At 39.3% G+C, this 24,040-nt stretch overlaps 1 protein-coding gene and 2 long non-coding RNA genes across 3 annotated transcripts; 2 read left to right on the forward strand and 1 right to left on the reverse strand.

Moving 5' to 3' along the window:
* Positions 1 to 4,580: 4,580 nt before the first annotated feature.
* On the forward strand, positions 4,581 to 6,068 carry LOC120569309. The gene is made up of 6 exons (XR_005640860.1): positions 4,581 to 4,737; positions 4,836 to 5,014; positions 5,116 to 5,187; positions 5,272 to 5,503; positions 5,651 to 5,757; positions 5,906 to 6,068. It is a non-coding gene; the product is annotated as an uncharacterized LOC120569309 (long non-coding RNA).
* Positions 6,069 to 6,765: 697 nt separating this feature from the next.
* Positions 6,766 to 9,698, forward strand: LOC120570043 (proteoglycan 4-like). Its single transcript, XM_039818274.1, has 11 exons — positions 6,766 to 6,841; positions 6,937 to 7,725; positions 7,909 to 8,024; positions 8,111 to 8,152; positions 8,236 to 8,310; positions 8,396 to 8,461; positions 8,577 to 8,665; positions 8,750 to 8,855; positions 8,927 to 9,035; positions 9,171 to 9,241; positions 9,354 to 9,698. Exons 1-11 carry the CDS (start codon positions 6,766 to 6,768, stop codon positions 9,393 to 9,395), a joined length of 1,581 nt encoding a protein of 526 aa, XP_039674208.1. The 3' UTR covers positions 9,396 to 9,698.
* Positions 9,699 to 14,773: 5,075 nt separating this feature from the next.
* LOC120569308 lies at positions 14,774 to 19,010 on the reverse strand. Its single transcript, XR_005640859.1, has 5 exons — positions 18,919 to 19,010; positions 17,085 to 17,193; positions 16,746 to 16,870; positions 16,196 to 16,286; positions 14,774 to 15,418 (listed from the first exon to the last, which is right to left on the reverse strand). It is a non-coding gene; the product is annotated as an uncharacterized LOC120569308 (long non-coding RNA).
* Between the last annotated feature and the right edge of the window lie 5,030 nt (positions 19,011 to 24,040).

Consider the following 24,040-nt stretch of genomic DNA (forward strand, 5'->3'; position numbering starts at 1 on the left):
TTTGTATCACGGTCGGTCAGTAAAGGAACAGTCGCAGTCTTAACGGTAGCGGTCGTTGCCGGTAACGTACTCGTATTACAGAGTGCACGGACCGAAGCTTGTGACTAGCATCTAATGACTAGCAAGCCCTGTCTTACCGCTGCCGGTGTTCTGTCGATGTAGCATACTTTGTCAGAATAGCATACCGGAAGTTTAGTTTTATAGCGGGGTCTGTCAATTTGGCCTACTTTGTCAAAACAGCATACCAGTGTTTATAAAGGGGTATGCTGTTTTGATAACCCCTGGTTTAATAAAAATACAGTCTATAAAGGGGTATGCTGTTTTGATAGCCCCTGGTTTAATAAAAATACAGTCTATAAAGGGGTATGCTGTTTTGATAGCCCATTGTTTAATAAAAATACAGTTTATAAAGGGGTATGCTGTTTTGATAACCCCTGGTTTAATAAAAATACAGTCTATAAAGGGGTATGCTGTTTTGATAGCCCCTGGTTTAATAAAAATACAGTCTATAAAGGGGTATGCTGTTTTGATAGCCCATTGTTTAATAAAAATACAGTTTATAAAGGGGTATGCTGTTTTGATAGCCCCTGGTTTAATAAAAATACAGTTTATAAAGGGGTATGCTGTTTTGATAACCCCTGGTTTAATAAAAATACAGTCTATAAAGGGGTATGCTGTTTTGATAGCCCATTGTTTAATAAAAATACAGTCTATAAAGGGGTATGCTGTTTTGATAACCCCTGGTTTAATAAAAATACAGTTTATAAAGGGGTATGCTGTTTTGATAACCCCTGGTTTAATAAAAATACAGTCTATAAAGGGGTATGCTGTTTTGATAGCCCATTGTTTAATAAAAATACAGTTTATAAAGGGGTATGCTGTTTTGATAACCCCTGGTTTAATAAAAATACAGTTTATAAAGGGGTATGCTGTTTTGATAGCCCCTGGTTTAATAAAAATACAGTTTATAAAGGGGTATGCTGTTTTGATAACCCCTGGTTTAATAAAAATACAGTTTATAAAGGGGTATGCTGTTTTGATAGCCCCTGGTTTAATAAAAATACAGTCTATAAAGGGGTATGCTGTTTTGATAGCCCATTGTTTAATAAAAATACAGTCTATAAAGGGGTATGCTGTTTTGATAGCCCATTGTTTAATAAAAATACAGTCTATAAAGGGGTATGCTGTTTTGATAGCCCATGGTTTAATAAAAATACAGTCTATAAAGGGGTATGCTGTTTTGATAGCCCTTGTTTATAAAAATACAGTTTATAAAGGGGTATGCTGTTTTGATAACCCCTGGTTTAATAAAAATACAGTTTATAAAGGGGTATGCTGTTTTGATAGCCCCTGGTTTAATAAAAATACAGTCTATTATAAAAGGGGTGCTGTTTTGATAGCCCATTGTTTATTAAAAATACAGTCTATAAAGGGGTATGCTGTTTTGATAGCCCATGGTTTAATAAAATAAAAAAGAAAGTCTATAAAGGGGTATGCTGTTTTGATAGCCCATTGTTTAATAAAATAAAACAGTTTATAAAGGGGTATGCTGTTTTGATAACCCCTGGTTTAATAAAAATACAGTTTATAAAGGGGTATGCTGTTTTGATAACCCCTGGTTATAATAAAAATCCAGTCTATAAAGGGGTATGCTGTTTTGATAGCCCCTGGTTTAATAAAAATCCAGTATTATAAAGGGGTATGCTGTTTTGATAGCCCATTGTTTTAAAAATACAGTTTATAAAGGGGTATGCTGTTTTGATAGCCCCTGGTTTATTAAAAATACAGTTTATAAAGGGTATGCTGTTTTGATAACCCCTGGTTTAATAAAAATACAGTCTATAAAGGGGTATGCTGTTTTGATAGCCCATTGTTTAATAAAAATACAGTTTATAAAGGGTATGCTGTTTTGATAACCCCTGGTTTAATAAAAATACAGTTTATAAAGCGGGTATGCTGTTTTGATAACCCCTGGTTTATAAAAATACAGTCTATAAAGGTATGCTGTTTTGATAGCCCCTGGTTTAATAAAAATACAGTCTATAAGGGGTATACTGTTTGATAGCCCATTGTTTAATAAAAATACAGTTTATAAAGGGTATGCTGTTTTGATAGCCCCTGGTTTAATAAAAATACAGTTTATAAAGGTTTTATACCCTGGTTTAAAAAAATACAGTCTATAAGGGGTATGCTGTTTTGATAGCCCATTGTTTATTAAAAATACAGTTTATAAATAAATGTTGTTTTGATAGCCCATTGTTTAATAAAAATACATTTATAAAGTATATGTTGTTTTGATAGCCCCTGGTTTAATAAAAATACAGTTTATAAAGGGGTATGCTGTTGATAGCCCCTGTTTAAAAAAATACAGTTATAAATTTGATCCATTGTTAATAAATTAGATGTTGTAAAAAAAGTTAGTTTTGATAGCCCATTGTTTAATAATAATACAGTTTATAAAGGGTGGCGTTTGATAGCCCATTGTTTATAAAAATACAGTTTATAAAGGGTATGCTGTTTTGATAGCCCCTGGTTTAATTTAAAAATACAGTTTATAAAGGGGGGCTGTTTTGATAGCCCCTGTTTCGATAGGTCTTGCTTCATAGAAAATGAAGTATTGGGGTCCTTTTTTGTTAGTTTTCACACTTACCAGCGTACCCCTTCATAACCTATTTCTGTGTATCTTACTAAAACAAAATAAATTTTAAAAACATTCATTGTTTATAGACTGGTTGAAAAATATTTTAATACAAATTTCATAGAACATTTCAACAGTTTGAGGCAAACATTATGCATTTAACACACTTTTTACACTTGAACCTGAGAGCTGGTTGGGGCTGGGACCTGAGAGCTGGTTGGAGCTGGGACCTGAGAGCTGGTTGGGGATGGGACCTGAGAGCTGGCTTGAGCTGGGACCTGAGAGCTGGTTGGGGCTGGGACCTGAGAGCTGGTTGGAGCTGGGACCTGAGAGCTGGGACCTGAGAGCTGGTTGGAGCTGGGACCTGAGAGCTGGTTGGGGCTGGGTCCTGAGAGCTGGCTTGAGCTTGGACCTGAGAGCTGGCTTGAGCTGGGACCTTATGGTGCGTTCTTTTTGTCCACCGAAGTCGTTTTACGAGTTGTTTTCCGGAGTTACGACCCGGAAGTTGCAAAAAGAGGTCGTATTTACGACTCGTCAAGTCGTCTGAACTCAGAGGACCCCGAGCTCACTTTCAAAGATGGCTACGTCGTGCATCACACGTAGTAAACATTGTGGTTATCTACAATTTGAAGCACTTTTGTCTTTGTTGTAACCAAATGAAGAAGTCGTACACATAGTGCTGTATACTGCTATCTATAGGCATGTCTTATTACGAGTTAAATACCGCCCGATTAGTTATTTTGTAGCTTGTGCAGCTGAAATTGGCTAGAGACGCTCAGTTGCTATATGACAACAACGGCTTTAAGCCGAGCCTTGAGCAGAAAGCAGAGCAGTAGCCCAACGTTAATGTTAATCAAAACGTAATTTTCATGCATCAAACTGTGAAATATAGTTGTGTAATATGTCAATAACTGGGTGAATAGAATCCTAAATGTTACTAAAAATGTTACAAAAATCCATCTTTTCTCCAACTCGTAGTATTGTGTGACAAAAAGAACGCAACAACCCACGGTAACTCGTTTTCCGACATGGATGTGACGTCACACTCGAGCTACTAGTTGCGATTACAAGACAAAAAGAACGCACCATTAGACCTGGCTTGAGCTGGGAACTGAGAGCTGGTTGGGGCTGGGACCTTAGAACTTTTCAACAGTTTGAGGCAAACATTATGCATTTAACACACACTTTTTACACTTGAAATGCTCTGAGGCAAGGGTTGCAGGGGTACACTCCTTGTGCGTCCATCTTGAGCATATGTCACACTGCACCTTTAAAGACAAAATTTTAAAAATTCACTTTAGAAGTGCAATATATAATCAATGAAGCATTGAAGAATTGTTACAAACTTTTTCAGCTGTACTAGCAGTAAGATGAAATACATTTCTTCTTACTGCTACATGAGCCTTAAATAGCCATAGTTAAGACTATTGTAATGTAAATTCTTTCAAGGATGCCTGTATTGCCTGCTTTAGTGAAAGCAGTTAGGAATGTCAGATTGCTGACGGAACACCATACCCATCAGAATGGGATACCTTCGGTTAATGCGCATGCGCAGCAGTGAAATTTGTGGAATTGCGCATGCGTTAAATTTAAACCATCATTTCAGCATACCTAAGATTACAAGCGGTAAGTGTTGGTGTATTATATCGCATATTATATACACATTACCTAATTGCATGCCTTGTACAATCACAAGAAATGTTGACAGACGTTTTAAATATATTATTTTTAGCAAGTGGAGTCGTAAAGTCGCGTAATGTCGTGTTAAAACGTTAAATCTGGTGTTAACTCGAGGTTCTAGCGTTTGGCGCCATGTAATGTTTGACTTTTAAATGATTAATGCTTATTTTTCTAAGTGTTGTATTATATTGCATATTATATACACATTACCTAATTGCATGCCTTGTACAATCACAAGAAATGTGATAGAAATGACTTTTAAATGATTAATGCTTATTTTTCTGCTAACTGTAGTTTAACCATGGAAAATAAGTGGGAGGAAATTTTCAATTACCTTTTAAAGGGTTCATACCCTGCAGAGCTAAATAAAGGGCAGAAGCAAAGCCTAAGGAAATACTCCTCGAAATTCAGGATTCACGGTCAGTATTTACTATCAAAATAAGTCTGTAATACTAACAGGAATATGCACGTGTTCATATTTTGTATTTATTATTGGTTATGTCAATATTCCTTAAAGATGGAGAACTACTCTTTGGCAGTCACAGAAGAGTCATAAAGACAAAGGAGGAGGCTAGGAATTTATTTAAAGAATTTCATGCCTCACCTATCGGAGGACATACAGGAACCTTAAAAACACGAGCTGCCATGTGTTCACGGTTCTACTGGTATGGCATGACAGTGGACATTGACAAATGGGTATGTAGTTTATCTGTTCATCCATAAGCCAAAATTTGTATTTTTATAAGTCTATATCTACATATTAATAGCTATGTGAAAGTTACTGTTTTTTTTTCAAGATATCTGAATGTGACCAATGTCAACGGGTGGGACCACCCCTGAATGCAGTTAAAACTCTGGACTGCATCAAGGTCACCATCTTTTGTAATCGACTAGATTTTAACAATGCTAAGCATTATTTTATTTAATCTATTATGCATTCAAATCACTAATAGGTATCTGCTGTTTGGGAGCTCATCGGAATTGATCTCACTGGTCCACTCCAAAAAACATCTACTGGGTATCAGTATATATTGACAGTCACTGACTATTTTTCCAAGTGGGTGGAGGCCTTTCCTCAAAAGACAGTCTGCATTGGAAGTAGCCAAAAACCTTTGTACAGTCATTTATAGACATGGCTGCCCTAAGCGCATACTGTCAGACCAAGGACGGGAGTTTGTCAATCAAGTAAGCTTCACTTTATGCATTTTGTTCTGATTATGTCATTTGTAATTTGGTGCTCAAAAAATACAGATTTATTGATTGAAATATTTGACAGAAGTACTATAAACCAAATGAAAATAATGTTCTGATTTTTTATTTTTTTTATTTTAGATCAACAGCACACTTTGTGAGCTGCTTTCTATTGAGAGGAGTGTTACGGCTGCTTACCATCCCCAAACAAATGGGCTCGATGAGAAAACCAATGATAACATCAAACGGTAAGCATTCATTATTCTTGCGTTTATTTTCAGGGTTTTGTTTATTTGGTAGCTCTTCTGATCATTATTACCAGAGTGTATTGAAAGTTGGTAGTTTCTGTCTTGAAATACATTCATTTAGAAATAATTCTAAAAATTATTTTTCTAGGGCACTTAAAAAGCTTGTTAATGATCAGCAGGATGACTGGGACCAGTACCTAGATGCAAGTCTTTTTTCACTGAGATCCAAAATACAAACCACAACAAAATTCTCACCATTTCTTTTAATGTATGGGCGAGAAGCTAGATTTCCATCAGAAGTGCCTGTTGAACTGCCGGTAGGTTTTTTTTTTTCTCTTTTTCTTGAAAATGGCTTTCTGTTAGGGCCAAGCATCAAGTGACCAAACATTTTAAAAGATAGGCTTAGATAATATAGCTTAAACCAGTAGGGCTGTCACTTTACGTTCGAAAATCGATTGCACAATCGATCGGACCAACCAACACAATTTTTTAAACGATTTTAACGGTCTTTTCTCGGAGCGCTACGATACGCCCGCAGCGAACGCGCGTCACACAGCAACTGCAGGCTCTGACAAACACAAATAACAGCAAATTATACTTCTGCATAATGTTTCTCTTTTTACTACAAAAGTGTGAATTCTGCCGGTATTCAGACAGTCTCATACATACAGATACAGATTCGGGCTACAATCGCCTAGTCAAAATTTTATTGTAGATTAATTTAGTGTAAAAGTCTATACTATGAAATGTACAAGTCATTCATTATCTATTTTGTTGTAGCTTTCAACAATAATACTCCCTGAAGACTGCAGTGAATTTCTCAGGGACAGTCAGAGAATGCAAGAGAGCACAAGAGAAAAGGTTGAGGAGAATATTGCACAGTCACAAAAAAAAATGACAGAGGCATTTGCAAAAAGAGTTCAGAAAAAGTACAGAAATGTGGAGTTTAAAGAAGGAGATGAAGTACTCTTACTGAACATGAGAAAGAGAAGCAGGAAAGGAGGGAGAATGGAAGCAGACTACACTGGAACCTACACAATTCAGGAGATTTCAGGAAAGACAGCAACTTTACAAACACCACAGGGTGTCTGTCTTAAAACAAAATATAACATCAGTCACCTGAAACCTTATAAAAAAAGTAGTGCCAGCTCTCAGGTCCCAGCCCCAACCAGCTCTCAGGTCCCAGCTCAAGTCAGCTCTCAGGTCCCAGCTCTCAGGTCCCAGCTCAAGCCAGCTCTCAGGTCCCAGCTCCAACCAGCTCTCAGGTCCCAGCTCCAACCAGCTCTCAGGTCCCAGCTCCAACCAGCTCTCAGGTCCCAGCTCAAGCCAGCTCTCAGGTCCCAGCTCCAACCAGCTCTCAGGTCCCAGCTCAAGCCAGCTCTCAGGTCCCAGCTCAAGCCAGGTCTAAGGTCCCAGCTCCAACCAGCTCTCAGGTCCAAGCACCAACCAGCTCTCAGGTCCCAGCCCCAACCAGCTCTCAGGTCCCAGCTCAAGCCAGGTCTAAGGTCCCAGCTCCAACCAGCTCTCAGGTCCCAGCTCAAGCCAGCTCTCAGGTCCCAGCTCAAGCCAGGTCTAAGGTCCCAGCTCCAACCAGCTCTCAGGTCCCAGCTCAAGCCAGCTCTCAGGTCCCAGCTCAAGCCAGGTCTAAGGTCCCAGCTCCAACCAGCTCTCAGGTCCCAGCTCCAACCAGCTCTCAGGTCCCAGCCCCAACCAGCTCTCAGGTCCCAGCTCAAGCCAGGTCTAAGGTCCCAGCTCCAACCAGCTCTCAGTTCCCAGCTCAAGCCAGCTCTCAGGTCCCAGCTCAAGCCAGCTCTCAGGTCCCAGCCCCAACCAGCTCTCAGGTCCCAGCTCAAGCCAGCTCTCAGGTTCCAGCTCAAGCCAGCTCTCAGGTTCCAGCTCAAGCCAGGTCTAAGGTCCTAGCTCATACCAGTTCTCTGCTACCTGTTTGGAGTAGTGCTCAAGAACAAGGTGCAATAGAAACTCATAAGTTAGTTCTGACCTGTTGGTCGTTGGTTTAAACCGGTTGGTCATCAAGTTGCATGTTTCTCCCATGACCTGTTCCTGGTCATGGTTGCATGTGTTCTTTGTTGAAAATGTAAATGTTACAGTTTTTCATCTAAATATTAACAAGACTAATGTTCTGTGTTGCAGTCCAAAAACTTTGGTCTTCCAAAGATACAGGACAAGTGGAAGCGGTCGTGGGACCATACAAAATTTATGATACCTCTTTTAGAACACTATCGGGACACGGCTGGCTTTCAGATGAGGTGAAAGTACATCCATGTGATATACAAGTTTAATGTTTCAGTGCTGTATCAAATTAAATTACTAACAACTTTTTTTGTTTACACAGATCATTGATGCATACCTGCACTGCATTATGAAGTTAGCCAAGGTAATAAATTAAATTTCACTCCTTATCTGTGTTTTCATTCTGTTGTTAGAAATACTGGATCTAACAGACCAATACTGTTACAGATACCTGTGCATTGTTTGGATGCTGTACTTGGGTCCTCTGTCTTTCATCGTGGCCAATTCAGAGTTGTTCAAAAGGTAATATGGTTTTATTACAGACTATGTAACCTTATACACATGCATGTTGGAACTTTGGATTTTAAGTGCTCTCTTCTATTTTTAGATGAAGTTACCCACAGCCTCAACTTGGATTTGTCCTGTAAACGTTGGAGGTCACTGGATTTTAGTGGTACTTTTCTTGATTCTGTATTTACCACAAACTTTCTTGGTAGTTTTTGGTGTGTCTATAAAATCTTTAGGGATTGTTTTAGGATTAACTAATACATTTTTTTAAATTTCAACAGATTGTGAAAATGGATGAAAAATCCCTCCTTGTGATAGACCCCCTCGGTAATGAAAATATGTACCAGAGAAAAATTCTTTGGAATTGGAGGTAATGTAAACAAGCCTTTCTTACTGTGTTTGTAGACTAATTTATTTGAATATGTTTCTGAACTAATGACTTGTACAATAACAGAAATTTTTGGAAGACAAGAAATGTCAGTGAAGGCCCGTGGACGATCCAAACTGCAAAACACAATCTGCAGCAGGACGGCTCTAGTTGTGGAGTCTTAATTTTGATGGTATGGATATTATTGATAAATGTAATTGGGGTGAATGTGTGTTACTTTACACCTACACTGACTCTTTGTAGTTTGCAGAGCTCATTCTCCAAGGTAGAAGTATCTGCGTTGCTCAAACAGACACAGAGGAGGTCTTAGCTGCAAGAGTCAAAATTGCAGCCACTCTTCTGGAATGCAAAGGTATCCATTAATTATCAATGTCTGACTTGTCCTTTGAAAAGAGACTATATTAAGGATAAATTGTGCTAAAGTCTTGAAGCAAATGTCTTTAAATTAACATTGCTTGTGTTGCACTATTTTTGTTTTTAATTTAAGATGGTGTGGAAGATCTCTGTGTTTCCTGCAACATGTTGCAGTTTGATGCTGAGGAGGATTTCACAGAGATGGTAATAAGACAATAGGTTATATACTGACAAACTGGCAACTTTCACTATCCAGCCACTCAGCTTTTTGTCTTCATCTGATGTAAATCAATTCTGATTCACCCGACAATTGCAGAGTCGTCTGAGTATTTCTGCAGATGACAGGTCTCTGACTTAAACTGGAAGTCTGAGGTGTACAGAGGGAAAAGGAATGGTGAGAGTACGGTCCCCTGTGGTGCTCTTGTGCTGCGGAACACCTGGTTTGACACACAATCCTTCAGTCTCAAACTGTGGTCTGTTTGTCAGGTAGTCATTGATCCAGGCGATTGTTGAGGGCTTCACCTGTGTCTTCTGGAGTTTCTGACAAAGCAAATCAGGCTGAATTGTGTTAAATGCACTGGAGAAATCAAAGAACATGATCCTCACAGTGCTGCCTGCTTTGTCCAGATGACAGTGGGTTGGTTGAAGCAGGTGGATGATGGCATCTTCAACGCCAACTCCACTATGATAAGCAAACTGCAGGGGATCCTGATATGTTCTAGTTTGCTTACTCAGGTGGGGCAACAGTTGTCTCTCCAGGACCTTACCTGATTGCCTAATCCTAACCCCTCCCCCACAACTAATCCTAAACCTACCAATACAAGGGGGGTAATAATTTGGCGGGGGTCGAAATTCTGCACAACACCGGTTCAGTCTCTTCAGCTCCCTCTTCATCTGACTTCTAGAGACAGACAAGTGGGAGGCGAAGGGAAATGGAGCAGCAGCATCTCCTGGTTTGGTTCAACTATGCTGTGTCTTCTTTTTGCTTACCTGCAAGCATTTCAGTATAGTGTTGTGACATTTTCTTCATAAGGGATGGCAATAAAATCCTTGGTCTTTTTATGAATTTATTTCAGCTTGTTACCAAGCAGAGCAGAACGCAAAGCATTTTGTATGACTCTTCTCCCCCACTAACATCCGCCCCCCAATCCAGCCCACATGAACATTAGATAAAAGGTTCTCAGGACTGGTATGGCCTTGTAAGATGTCATGGTGTCTTCTGGGACAGTCCACTCTTCTGAAGTAGTCAGTAATCAGCAATCTGACATTCCTAACTGCTTTCACTAAAGCAGGCAATACAGGCATCCTTGAAAGAATTTACATTACAATAGTCTTAACTATGGCTATTTAAGGCTCATGTAGCAGTAAGAAGAAATGTATTTCATCTTACTGCTAGTACAGCTGAAAAAGTTTGTAACAATTCTTCAATGCTTCATTGATTATATATTGCACTTCTAAAGTGAATTTTTAAAATTTTGTCTTTAAAGGTGCAGTGTGACATATGCTCAAGATGGACGCCAAGAAGGTGTACCCCTGCAACCCTTGCCTCAGAGCATTTCAAGTGTAAAAAGTGTGTGTTAAATGCATAATGTTTGCCTCAAACTGTTGAAAAGTTCTAAGGTCCCAGCCCCAACCAGCTCTCAGTTCCCAGCTCAAGCCAGGTCTAATGGTGCGTTCTTTTTGTCTTGTAATCGCAACTAGTAGCTCGAGTGTGACGTCACATCCATGTCGGAAAACGAGTTACCGTGGGTTGTTGCGTTCTTTTTGTCACACAATACTACTACTAAGCTCGGCTTAAAGCCGTTGTTGTCATATAGCAACTGAGCGTCTCTAGCCAATTTCAGCTGCACAAGCTACAAAATAACTAATCGGGCGGTATTTAACTCGTAATAAGACATGCCTATAGATAGCAGTATACAGCACTATGTGTACGACTTCTTCATTTGGTTACAACAAAGAAAAAAAATGCTTCAAATTGTAGATAACCACAATGTTTACTACCGTGTGATGCACGACGTAGCCATCTTTGAAAGTGAGCTCGGGGTCCTCTGAGTTCAGACGACTTGACGATGCGTAAATACGACCTCTTTGCAACTTCCGGGTCGTAACTCCGGAAAACAACTCGGAAATGAAACTTTCGGTGGACAAAAAGACACACCATAAGGTCCCAGCTCAAGCCAGCTCTCAGGTCCAAGCTCAAGCCAGCTCTCAGGACCCAGCCCCAACCAGCTCTCAGGACCCAGCTCCAACCAGCTCTCAGGTCCCAGCTCTCAGGTCCCAGCTCCAACCAGCTCTCAGGTCCCAGCCCCAACCAGCTCTCAGGTCCCAGCTCAAGCCAGCTCTCAGGTCCCAGCCCCAACCAGCTCTCAGGTCCCAGCTCCAACCAGCTCTCAGGTCCCAGCCCCAACCAGCTCTCAGGTTCAAGTGTAAAAAGTGTGTTAAATGCATAATGTTTGCCTCAAACTGTTGAAAAGTTCTATGAAATTTGTATTAAAATATTTTTCAACCAGTCTATAAACAATGAATGTTTTTAAAATTTATTTTGTTTTAGTAAGATACACAGAAATAGGTTATGAAGGGGTACGCTGGTAAGTGTGAAAACTAACAAAAAAGGACCCCAATACTTCATTTTCTATGAAGCAAGACCTATCGAAACAGGGGCTATCAAAACAGCATACCCCTTTATAAACTGTATTTTTATTAAACCAGGGGCTATCAAAACAGCATACCCCTTTATAAACTGTATTTTTATTAAACAATGGGCTATCAAAACAGCATACCCCTTTATAAACTGTATTTTTATTAAACCAGGGGCTATCAAAACAGCATACCCCTTTATAAACTGTATTTTTATTAAACAATGGGCTATCAAAACAGCATACCCCTTTATAAACTGTATTTTTATTAAACCAGGGGTTATCAAAACAGCATACCCCTTTATAAACTGTATTTTTATTAAACAAGGGGTTATCAAAACAGCATACCCCTTTATAAACTGATTTTTTATTAAACAATGGGCTATCAAAACAGCATACCCCTTTATAGACTGTATTTTTATTAAACCAGGGGTTATCAAAACAGCATACCCCTTTATAAACTGTATTTTTATTAAACCAGGGGCTATCAAAACAGCATACCCCTTTATAAACTGTATTTTTATTAAACAATGGGCTATCAAAACAGCATACCCCTTTATAGACTGTATTTTTATTAAACCAGGGGTTATCAAAACAGCATACCCCTTTATAAACTGTATTTTTATTAAACCAGGGGTTATCAAAACAGCATACCCCTTTATAAACTGTATTTTTATTAAACCAGGGGTTATCAAAACAGCATACCCCTTTATAAACTGTATTTTTATTAAACAATGGGCTATCAAAACAGCATACCCCTTTATAGACTGTATTTTTATTAAACCATGGGCTATCAAAACAGCATACCCCTTTATAGACTGTATTTTTATTAAACAATGGGCTATCAAAACAGCATACCCCTTTATAGACTGTATTTTTATTAAACCAGGGGTTATCAAAACAGCATACCCCTTTATAAACTGTATTTTTATTAAACCAGGGGTTATCAAAACAGCATACCCTTCACAAACACCGGTATGCTGTTTTGACAAAGTAGGCCAAATTGACAGACCCCGCTATAAAACTAAACTTCCGGTATGCTATTCTGACAAAGTATGCTACATCGACAGAACACCGGCGTCTTCCTTGAACATGCGCTGCAGAAGGTTGGTGGAAGTTCGATGATTGGTCAAAGCTATAGACAGTATGGTTAAATCCAGCGCATTAAAACAAATCCCATGTGGACTTTTTAATTTATTTATTTTTCTAAAATAGTCATACGGCACCAGGCCCGAGTACTTACACCCCCCCCTCTCCCCCTTAAACATTTTCTCATCAAATCTACACAATTCACGTAGGTCACCTATTTTGGTTTCAAAACGGCGAATTTCGCCGAAAGGTGAGTGATTTTCATGTCTGTACATGTCATCCCCCCACTCTCTCTCCCCTTTCATGTCTTCAGCTTTCCTATCAAAATAAAGGCCGAAATCTTAAAAAAAAGAACGACCGAAAGACAGGGGGAGTGCGATGGACTGAAGCGTATGCTAGGCTACTCAGAGAGTGACGGCTGACTCATTAGCGGCGTTACACCCGTCTTGTCTAGGCTATGAAATGTCTGTATCGTCACTGCGCTGCATTTTAATTAACTATGATCCAGCATGCTCCGTCTTACACGCTATTACTCAACGAACTGAAGTTAGTTTAATAATGTGTTTTTCGCCGTGGCGGCCACAGTAACAGAGTTACCAGCGGAAACACTGCCAATACAGGTTTCCCTCTCATACTTAACAATATACAGCTGTGTTAATAACAATTAAAACTGTAGACAAATGTCGGAGTTTGGACCGGCGCGCGCTGTGTCTCTCCATGTTGCAGGTGAGCCGGGCCGGTGTGAGTGGGAATGGGGGGGGGGCTGCCGGAGGAGAGATCCAAATCCAAACACAGGCACGGCTTTCCAGAAGGAATGGGTCATGTAACGCAACATTAAACCATATCGATATAAACAACCTCGCTCCGTTAGTGGAGAGGCAGCGGATGCGAGGACGTTAGGTGCACCGGTGCGACCTAGGAAAAATCTTAGTCGCACCCTTACAAATATTGGTCGCACTCTCGAGCCCTGCTTAGGGATAGAGCTGGGCAATATATCGATATTATATCGATATCGTGATATGAGACTAGATGTCGTCTTAGATTTTGGATATGGTAATATCGTGATATGACATAAGTCTTTTCCTGGTTTTAAATGCTGCATTACAGTAAAGTGACGTACTTTTATGAACTTACCAGACTGTTCTACCCAGTAAGCACACATACGTCGCGGCGACGTATTGGCGATGTAAACAGAATGCATCGGGGATACGTAGTATTTTGGTAGTTTGCTCACTGGCACGACGTCCCCGCGACGTCGCTGCGCTACGTTTCAGCGACATATAGCCGCTCTCTCCGCGACGTATACATATATACATCGTTCTACCGTATGCCATACGTCTAGAGGCAGGCAATATACATCGTTCTAACGTATGCAATACATCGTAGAGATGTACGCTTATATACGTCGCTCTAACGTATGCAATACATCGTAGAGATGCAGGCTTATATACGTCGTTCTAACATCTGCTATACATCTTACAGATGCAGTCTCAGGTACATCTTCCTGACATCTGTTATACGTAGTACAGATGTCAGGAAGATGTGCAGATCAATTGATCCTGCATTAATCCATTTAACAAAACTGGTCAGTATAGGTCACACACAATTACTTTAAATATCTTTACTAAATTGAATTGCTAAAGTAAGATAGATAAACCATACACAATTACTTATAATAATACATTTTATTTATAAAGCGCTTATCAGGGTACTCAAAGACAATTTACACAAGTTCAAATCATTATAGAAAAAAGCACACTGTAACACATTAAAATATATTCTTGTATGTAGCTAGATTTGGGGATAATTATCCTACTGTGGTCTATACTAAGGGCTAATGTACAAAAACACTACCTTGTGTCTTCCCGTCAACCTTGAAAAAAAAAATTATTAAATTTTTCTTCTACACATTTTCAGCGCTTATTTCTACGTCCCATATTTTCTGATATAAAACAAAAGTTGAAAACGGGTCAATTTGACCCGAAGTCAACACAAGGGTTAAAAGCTTAAACCAGGATATTTTTTTTTAAAGTCTGAGACTGTGGGCTTCCCCTCAGGCAAAGAGTTGGGGCACGCACGTTTCCTGGGAACGGGGTGCAACGGCTTGAGATATGTTTTCTCTCGTTTGGTGGGTGTGTCTCTCGATTATTGGCTGTGTTCCAGGTGATACCCAATTATTAGAGACTGTCTGTAAACCCGTGGTATTAGAAAGGGCTTGCACACACAACAGGATGACAAACACCTTGTTTCAGTTTTAAAAAACGTCACTTTCTTAATTTTTGGATGCCTATGGGATCATGGTAATGTTATTTGAACCCAAACACTTAACAATTGAGCCAAGAATAACATTTATTTATTAACAAAATTCATTATTTTTCTTAATCTGTAGGAGTCGCTGAAATATACAGTATTTCTCTCTTTTGACTACACACTCGTGAGCTGTATATCACTGCTTCACAACAGCAGTGTGTACATGTTGGAGAACAAAAACTAATTGTCACACTATATTGTCCACTTTCTATCATAATGTAAATTATTTCAGTAGCAAAAAAAAATGCTGTCCCTGCTACAGCCTCTGCTCCAGTCTGTTGCCAGTCGGGGAACTCCTTGATGGCCGGCTTCGTACTCAGGAAAGTAGGGTCCCTCAGTGGTGGTGCTGCAGTGACAAGAAAAAAAGATTTGGGTTTTGTGCGTTATTCGAAGAAGTATCTTTTAATAATTTTTTTGTTTCATCTCCCTTTGTTTTGAGTGGTTGAGTAATATTTTTTTTTGCAGATGTGAATAGAAGAATATGACAAGTAGAATATGGCAAGCCAAATGTCGTTAACGTAGTTAAATTCTCTGCTAAATTTTCCTCAGAAACTCCCATTCAGCCTTTAAATATAATTGAACAGTAAGGACATTTGGTCAGTAGGGGGCGCAGCAGTCTGTGCAGTTTCATTTTGGATGAAGTTCAAGGTGGGCTGTTTACGGTAGAAGGGATACAGCTACGGCCAAAAGTTACGCAAAAATCCCGCAAAATCTAGACTAATATAATAATATATTTGTTATACTTTCACCCAGGAAAACGTGTTTCATTCCTCTAGAGTTTTTTATTCAAACCACGATCTGTTTCCTGAACTTAACAAGTCATTTTGGTGCCTAAACTTAACTGTCGTCACCGTAGCTGTATCCCATCTAGCCTCAACCGCTGTTAAAGTGCCATTCTGACAATATGTATTTAGATCACTTTGTAAATTAAAGCTTTAAATAGCATGTTATAAATCGTCCCATAAAAAATAGCATAACTTTCTCTCTAAAAAGGCTAACATCAAGGTTTCATAGTAATCACAATTATTTAAAAAGTAGTTACTTTTGAAACCAAAGGTGTCATTTTATGCTGCCCTCTCTTTACTTCCTACTCCCATTTTCAATTACGATTTTGTAAACTTACCACAGATGATTTGGCAAAGTAATGACTGGGAATATGGCAGCTTTCCACATTTTCCCGTTGAATATCTTGGTCATCATGGCAATTGAGAGATCTGAAAAATACAAACATATAAAAATTTAAAACAAGATAAGATCCTTAATTAATCCCACAGTAGAGGACATTTTCAGTGATACTGCACCAGAAGGAAAGTGCAATGACAAAAGCATCAGTAAAAACGCAAGAATAAAGCAGTTAAAACTGTTCAGTGTACAGACAGAAAGTCTAATAATAAGGTATTCACAGTATTGCACAGAGGAGTTATTGATATTGCATAAAAAAGGTGTACATTGATGTTGCACGTGAGTAAATTGTCAGATAGGGTGCGTGTGGTCTACTTGGAGCTGTGTTGATTATAAAGTCTGGCAGCAGCAGGAAGGACGTGTGGTATATATCCTTCACTGCACATTAGGGTTACATTTGAATACAAAATGTAACTTAAGTACAACTTCCAAAGGGTTAAAATATTTACTGTTGATAGATGGATATGATTTAATAATAGTTTATTACCTACCCATTTCAAAGTCTGCGTAAGTCTTCTTCTTTGGCTTCCTCTTCTGGAATCATTAATGCCTCTTCCTCTTAGCAGGCCAATTCAGCAGTGGTCATCAAATCAGTTTTCAAACTCTTTCCTCTTATCTGAAAGAGATTAATATACAGAGGTAATTAATAATTCAAGTACAATGTAATAGATGGAGAAAGTCTAGGACCCCTTGAACACACAGGGGGTTAAAAAAATAGAGCAACACATAAGAATCATGAGTGGCACTGCGCCTGCCCCAAATACTAGATAGATTCAGATTACAGGTGTGTAATTTGCTTCTTGCAACAAACTAATATGACAATAACATACCTGACTCTTTTCACTTGTTGATCAGGCTTATACACACAACTATTATTGTGGTATGATGTCCTTCATCTCTGCATTGCCTTCTCTCCTGCCGACGTTTTCTGATCTTCCACTGTACATCATACCAACATAAAAACAGACACACTATGTGAAAGCTACTATCAAAAAATACTGCTCTTTTGTGAGGATGCAGTATTTTTAGTATTGTAACTACTGTTTCGCAATGAACACAGTGTATTCCTGACATTTTGTAGAAGATGGTGATATTCTTAGCAAGAACCTCCTTTTTAATGAGGGATAACTAGTGAAACAAACAAGCAAACAAACATCAACTAACAGTTTACCAAAGTTACCCTTTCTTATAAACATTATAGCACACATACGTCGCCACAATGTATGGCGATGTATTGGCGATGTAATCCAAATTCATCGGGGATACGTAGTAGATTGCTCGTTTGCTCACTGGCACGACGTCCCCGGGACTGAGATTTCAGTTCCATTAAAGCCAAAACAAAAATCAAATTAACCGATATGAGCAAAGTATGACTGAGGTGCGGCACTCAGTTACTGTTAGCTAGCTAGCTAGCTAGCTAGCTAAAATTAACGTTAAGGGATATCGGGTAACGTTCAATTAGCTATAGCTAGCAGCCTCACCTTAGCTAACGTTACTGGCATGTACTGCAACTGACATAGCAGCTAACGTTAACTTTACATTCAAATTCAGTCAGATTAGTACATATAGCTAGCAAGCTAACTAGCTAGAGCACGGATATTTTAATTTTAAATGAATGTGAAAAAGGGCGGCTAGTGCGACGTGAGCCTGATCTAACGGCTCTAAAGTTACTTTAAACCATGACATGGCGTAACTTACTAACATATCTTGTTATTAGTCCGATGAACACCAACTTCCACATGAGAAAACTAGGGATGCACCGAATATTCGGCCACCGAAAATTTTCGGCCGAAAATGGCCCAAAAGGGCATTTTCGGTTTTCGGCCGAAATACCTTTATCACCGAAACAATACGGCCGAAAATGTTGTGATGACGCAAACAGAAAACGCGACCTGCACGTGTGTCAGTACCCGATCCGTTCCACCTGCAAAGCGTCTCCTAAGCAAAGAGGTTGAGACGGACCACGGAGTGAAAACAATGAAAAGTGCTCTTAGAGTCTGTCAGCACACGTTTCACTGAGATCTGTTCGGATCCTCTGCACTTCATCGCAACTGTACTTGATCCGCGTTATAAAGACCATTACTTGGATGCGGAAATAAAGCAGGGCGCACGAGAAATGATCCAGGCCGCGATGGATGCGGAGAACCCGCGTGGAGACGGAGCAGCGCCCAGCGCAGGAGGAGATCAGAGCGCAGAAAAAAAGACTTGTCTCGCTGCACCAGATGAAGGGCATGCACCCTCGTTGTCTGATATGTTCAGTGAAATCCTGCAAGAAAGTGCCTCAATTAATAATAATAATAATAATAATAATAATAATAATAATAACAATAGGTAAGCTATTCTGTTCTTAGGCTACTGTATACTGTATGTGACTATCAGATTGTAGCCATATTTCTGCTAGATATTTTTTTAATTAAACTTTAATATTAATTTATACAATTGCAATGCCTTGATTTTAGTAAAGTTAGTACACAGTCATAGCCATAAATGCAATGGTACTAATAATTGGCTTAATTTCTTTCGGTGTTTCTGTTTCGGTTTTCGGTCTTGGTTTCCTCTTTTTTCGGTTTTCGGTTTCGGCCAAGAATTTTCATTTCGGTGCATCACTAGAGAAAACGTCGAAATATTTGTATTAACGTTACGTTAAGATGAAATAGTGCTTACCATGGTATTTGACAGCAGCAAAGAAGCAGTCTCCATCCTAACCCTTCGTAGACTGGCAACTTTTTTTCCCCCTTCCTTTATCGACTGTGGCGCGAATATGTTGCTGGGCAGAATTCAGATTCACTGTCAATCACATCAACAGTGTGTGTGTACAGTAAAGACATCCAGACGCTCAATAAACGATGCTTCCAAATGACCCGCGAGCAACTGAGGAACTGTTAATACATCTCACCGACATAGTTAATATGTCGCTGCGATGTATAGATTGCGATCATAATAAGACGTCCAGACGCTCAATAAACGATGCTTCGTTATTCTTCTTTATGACCCGCGATCAATTGCAGACGAAGCGATCAATTGCATACGTCGTGCCGACGTATGTGTGCTTACTGGGTAGCTGTTCTATTATTTGCCTTTGCCCACTTAGTCATTATATCCACATTACTGATGATTAGCCTATTCATCAAAAATCTCATTGTGTAAATATTTTGTGAAAGCACCAATAGTCAACCCTATAATATCATTGTGGTATCGATATCGAGGTATTTGGCCAAAAATATCGTGATATTTGATTTTCTCCATATCGCCCAGCCCTACTTGGGTATCTCTATATTAAAAATATCGACCAATGGCGAGTAGATATCATCCCAGTATTAGGTTTCCCACAGGACCAAAAGGTGTGGACAAAGTTTGAGTCAGTTTCTCCACAATTCCTCCAGCAGCAACTTGTTGCTGAAGAACTCTACATTACCTTCCTGTTATGTGTGGTGTTCTGAAGTATCTTGCTACCATTTCCCACTTGAATTCTCTCCAGCTGTTGGAGGAAGTTACTCTGTGTGCTTCAGAACAGATTTGAACCCAGGATTCCAGGGAGATATCTTGCTTAAGCTCTGTCTCCCATTTTGCTTTGCTTTACAAAGTGTTGATCTCTGCTCTAATGACCCATGTAATCAATACCTGGAGCTAGTGGAACAGCAAACTGGGAGCAAAGTGTTCCGTGATGATAAACATTGGGAGTTATATTTAATATCTGTGGTTGCAATGGTAAAGTTGTTGCATGATGACTAGAGAATGTATTATAAAATGCAAAAACGGCTTCAAGGAAGAAATAAATGGAGTTCATGTTTATAAAAAAATACATATCAAAACTCAACTCTCTGGAATTTATTTAGGTTTAACGTTGGAGGTTGTTGTTTATGCTAATTAATATACTACTGAACGGTCTGGTGTCTGAAGTTACTCGACTGTAATATTGCAGTTTACTGCATGAAAGTTTCTTGTAGTAGTCTGTGTGCAGTATGTGTAATGATACGTCTGGCCACTTGATGCCAGTGTTTCCTTTTCAAGCCACAGAGGCAGTCCGCCATAAATCCACTGACAGTTGTCCAACTTAGTTTGTGTTTGAACTTTACCAAAGACGCAGTACTTACCGTGTCTATCTCCTCTATGACGAAGTCTCTATCAGTAAATGTAGTGTTTCTCTGGTACTCAACTCTTAGATGCTGGATCTGTTTCCCTCTTTTTGTTTTTGGTGTTAAGCTGATTTATTTAGGTTTTGATTTAGACAGGTACACGTATCACATTCTGTTGTTGTATAGATCAAATATAAGGAAACAATGTATTTGTGCAGAAGGCCAACTATTGCAAATGGCCCCACATATTTCACCTTTCACCCCAAGTCTTTCATCTTTCACAGAAATGTCCGTATCAAATGGTCAACCGTGCGATTTTCTGTATTTTCTTTAAAGTTCATGTACTTTCACAAAAAAAGAATTCGGGAGCTGTAGTTCATGGGAAAATGTAACAACGGCACCAGAAGTCCTGCGTAATGCTTCCTGAGTACAGGATTACAATCTTTTCATCTCCCTTACACTATGGAATAGAGTTGTGTCTCTGGAAAATGGTAATTTGTTCTCCCCAGGGGCTCCAGATGACAAGATGGTCTGTTTGGGGGCAGAAAGGTTGGATGACCGGGGATTATCCTTTTTAATCTGGGTTTGCTTTAGTGTACTGGTTTGCCCAATAGTTTCCCCTCTACTCTGTGGCTGTGATTTGAACATTTTTTTTTCCATATTCAGACTTCTGATCTTGGCTTTTATTACCGACAACTGCTGTATGCTTGCGGACTAGAGCCTGACCGATATATCGGCGGGCCGATATTATCGGCCAATATTACGTATTTTCCAAACTATCGGTATCGACATTTATAATGGCCGATTAATGAATATTTAAAAAATAAAATAAAAACAGACAACCATGTTCTGAGTGTTGGCGTTGCATAGTTTGTCCACCAGAGGGTGCTCTACAAGGTCCCTGTTGGCAACACTCTTGATTTTTTTGTTTTGTTGTTATTGTGGTTTTGTTCAAAGGACTTTAAGTTTCATATCTTAAGTTTGTATTTTTAAACATTTTATTTATCAGAACTTTAATATATTTTGATGTTCCTCTGATTTGTTGAGACAATAAAACAAACTTAAGTTTATTTTTAAACTGCAGGTTTATGAGGACCCATAAATAACTAATGTTAGGGAAATCTGTTTGTTTTGTTACACGTTTCTGGGTTATATATATATATATATATATATATATATATATATATATATATATATATATAGCCAAATATTTCTATCGATCTAGGCCTTAAAAATCCTTTATCGGTCGGGCTCTATTGCGGACCAATTAGCTCCAAGCCCATCTTGTCTGATACTGCTTTAAGGGCCTATTACTGCATGCTGCTATCTTACCTAGCTTAGCTTCAGTTTGGTTGTTTTTTTTTTAAACTGGAAGGCTAACCTTACCTGTGCATGGACATGTTGGATGTACAATACTAATCTGTCAAATGTCAAGACTGACATCACTGACACGTTGGCAAAAATGCAAGCCTTTCTGTTTGTTTTGCATGCCTGCGGCAAAAAGTTTAGTCCGAAATAACTTTTGGAGAAAAGGAACCCGACGTCAACCTGCTGTGGACGTTAACCGGCTATTAGACTCGTCAGTCGCGGCGTGCGAGTCCCGTAACGTTACTGTAAAAAGGTTTTAAACGCTATAAAGGTAAAAAAACAGACATGCACTGAACTGCCCAGGATTTTGTGTAACAGTTCCTTTTGTCCTGCAATAACAAAGCAGTGGCTTCATCTCTCGCTTCGTCACCTACTATTTTCTCTCATTTTCCATGAAATAATTCAATTCAATTTTATTCATGGTGTCAAATCATAACAAGAGTTATCTCAAGACACTTTACAGATAGATTAGGTCTAGACTACAGTCTATAATTTACAAAGACCCAACAATTCCAGAAATTCCACCAAGAGCAAGCATTTAGGCGAGGAAAAACTTCGGACAGACCCAGGCTCTTGGTAGGCGGTGTCTGCCGGTGCCGGCAGGTTTTGAACGTGAGCAGACCCGCGGGACTGAGCCCGGTGGCTGAGCCCGGTGGCTGAGCCCGGTGGCTGAGCCGCCCTGCACTGCAGGCTCATGTGAGGGTTCTCCCGATATAATGGCTGTAATTCATCATTTGTATTTTCTTATAATACTGTATGCTGTAAAGACTGTAACGTAGATGTAATGCTATTAATGTCTCCGTTCCCAAACTGCCGGCTATCGGCTAGTAACTAACATTAGCGGTAGCTTGTAGCCCGACATAATGAACGCGAGCAGACCCACGGTTCTCCTGAGTTACTGACTGTAGCTGTGACAATGGATATAATGGCTGCAATTCGTCATCTGTATTATCTTATACACCCAAGGGCTGCATGCTGGAAATTCGGTAACGTGGACGTAACTGTATCGACGCCTCTGTACCCAAACTGCCGGCTATCGGCTATTAGCTCACATTAGCGGTAGCTAGTAGCACGACATAATGATTACATCTCCTTCGTTCTCTAAATGCATCCCTCGTCAACGAAAACACCTTGTTTAACGCAGAGTTCTCCATGTATACTTGTTTCTACAACATAAACAAACTGTCAATAGTGCGCATGGCCAGTGTGATGTCATTGGTCAACGTGGAAGATCCAGGTATTATTTTAACCTCCATGACTGCATCATGTGCTACTAAGCATTTCTTATTGGAACAAATGGGGCTTGGCACCGAACGCTGTATCCAGTTCTCTTAATACATCCATGATTGTCAAACATGGAAACATGTCACCATTTGGAGTGCCTCCTGCCTGCAATTGGATACACCAAGAAATCAGTTTACACGTTGCCAGATGGAGTGCAAACCTTCAAAGCAGAAAGGAAATTCATATACTGTATTCATCCCACTCCAATATAATACGGCATATTAAAAGAAATATACTAACTTGTTATAGTTAGTTAGTTACTTAGTTTAATTTTATTTCTGTGTCATGCCAAACATTTGGCCCATCCCACATGGGATTACAAGACACCATAAACTTATTTAGCAAACGTCTTCCGGTCGCATATACAAATCATTTTGTGTGTGTGTGTGTGTGTGTGTGTGTGTGTGTGTGTGCACTAAATACAAACAACAAATCCTCATCTACAGATCATCTCGGTAAAGAGTTTTTTTTTTCTCCTCTTCTCCCAGGCTTTCTCAAGATAACTGGCTAATTTCTATGTTTCACATGTGAACAGCCATCTCAGTCGTTGAGCAGCATCCATATTTACCCAAATCAATCTCTGCTTTTATCTTACTAAACAAAAAATCACGCTGTTCACAGTAAAAAGGACAGTAGAAAACTAAATGTAACTCCTTTTCTGTATCATTCAAACAACACATGATGGGACAGATCTGTTTTTCCTCTTCTACATTAACATATTGCCTGTTTCAACAGTCAAAGGTAAAACCCCAGATCTCACTTGAGCACACAGATCTTTGCCTTTTTGACAAATTATATACAACATAATTCTCTGTGCCATATTCCGGTTTTATCATCACAGAAATACGCAATTTTGGCTTAGCCCATATATATCGTCGGCCCACTGCTTTTTGTCTTTACCAAACACAGATTCTTTAAACAAACGATATTCAGCTTTTCATTATTAAGAAACAACTCCCCAAACCCGTAGTTACAAAACAATCTGCATATATCTTTAGACCAAGGACCAAGAATGTTTTCATCCCAGAGAAATATTTTCCTTGTCAACCTACTTGCGT

The sequence above is a fragment of the Perca fluviatilis genome, chromosome 12 (genome assembly GCF_010015445.1).
Source record: "Perca fluviatilis chromosome 12, GENO_Pfluv_1.0, whole genome shotgun sequence".
NCBI lineage: Eukaryota > Metazoa > Chordata > Actinopteri > Perciformes > Percidae > Perca > Perca fluviatilis.

Excerpts from the sequence above, each read along its gene's own strand:
- LOC120570043 (XM_039818274.1), top strand. The coding sequence starts at position 6,766 with ATGGAAGCAGACTACACTGGAACCTACACAATTCAGGAGATTTCAGGA. Across the intron at positions 6,842-6,936 it reads AACTTTACAAACACCACAGG|GTCCCAGCTCAAGTCAGCTC; the intron begins GTGTCTGTCTTA and ends ACCAGCTCTCAG. Across the intron at positions 9,242-9,353 it reads AGGAGGATTTCACAGAGATG|AGTCGTCTGAGTATTTCTGC; the intron begins GTAATAAGACAA and ends CGACAATTGCAG.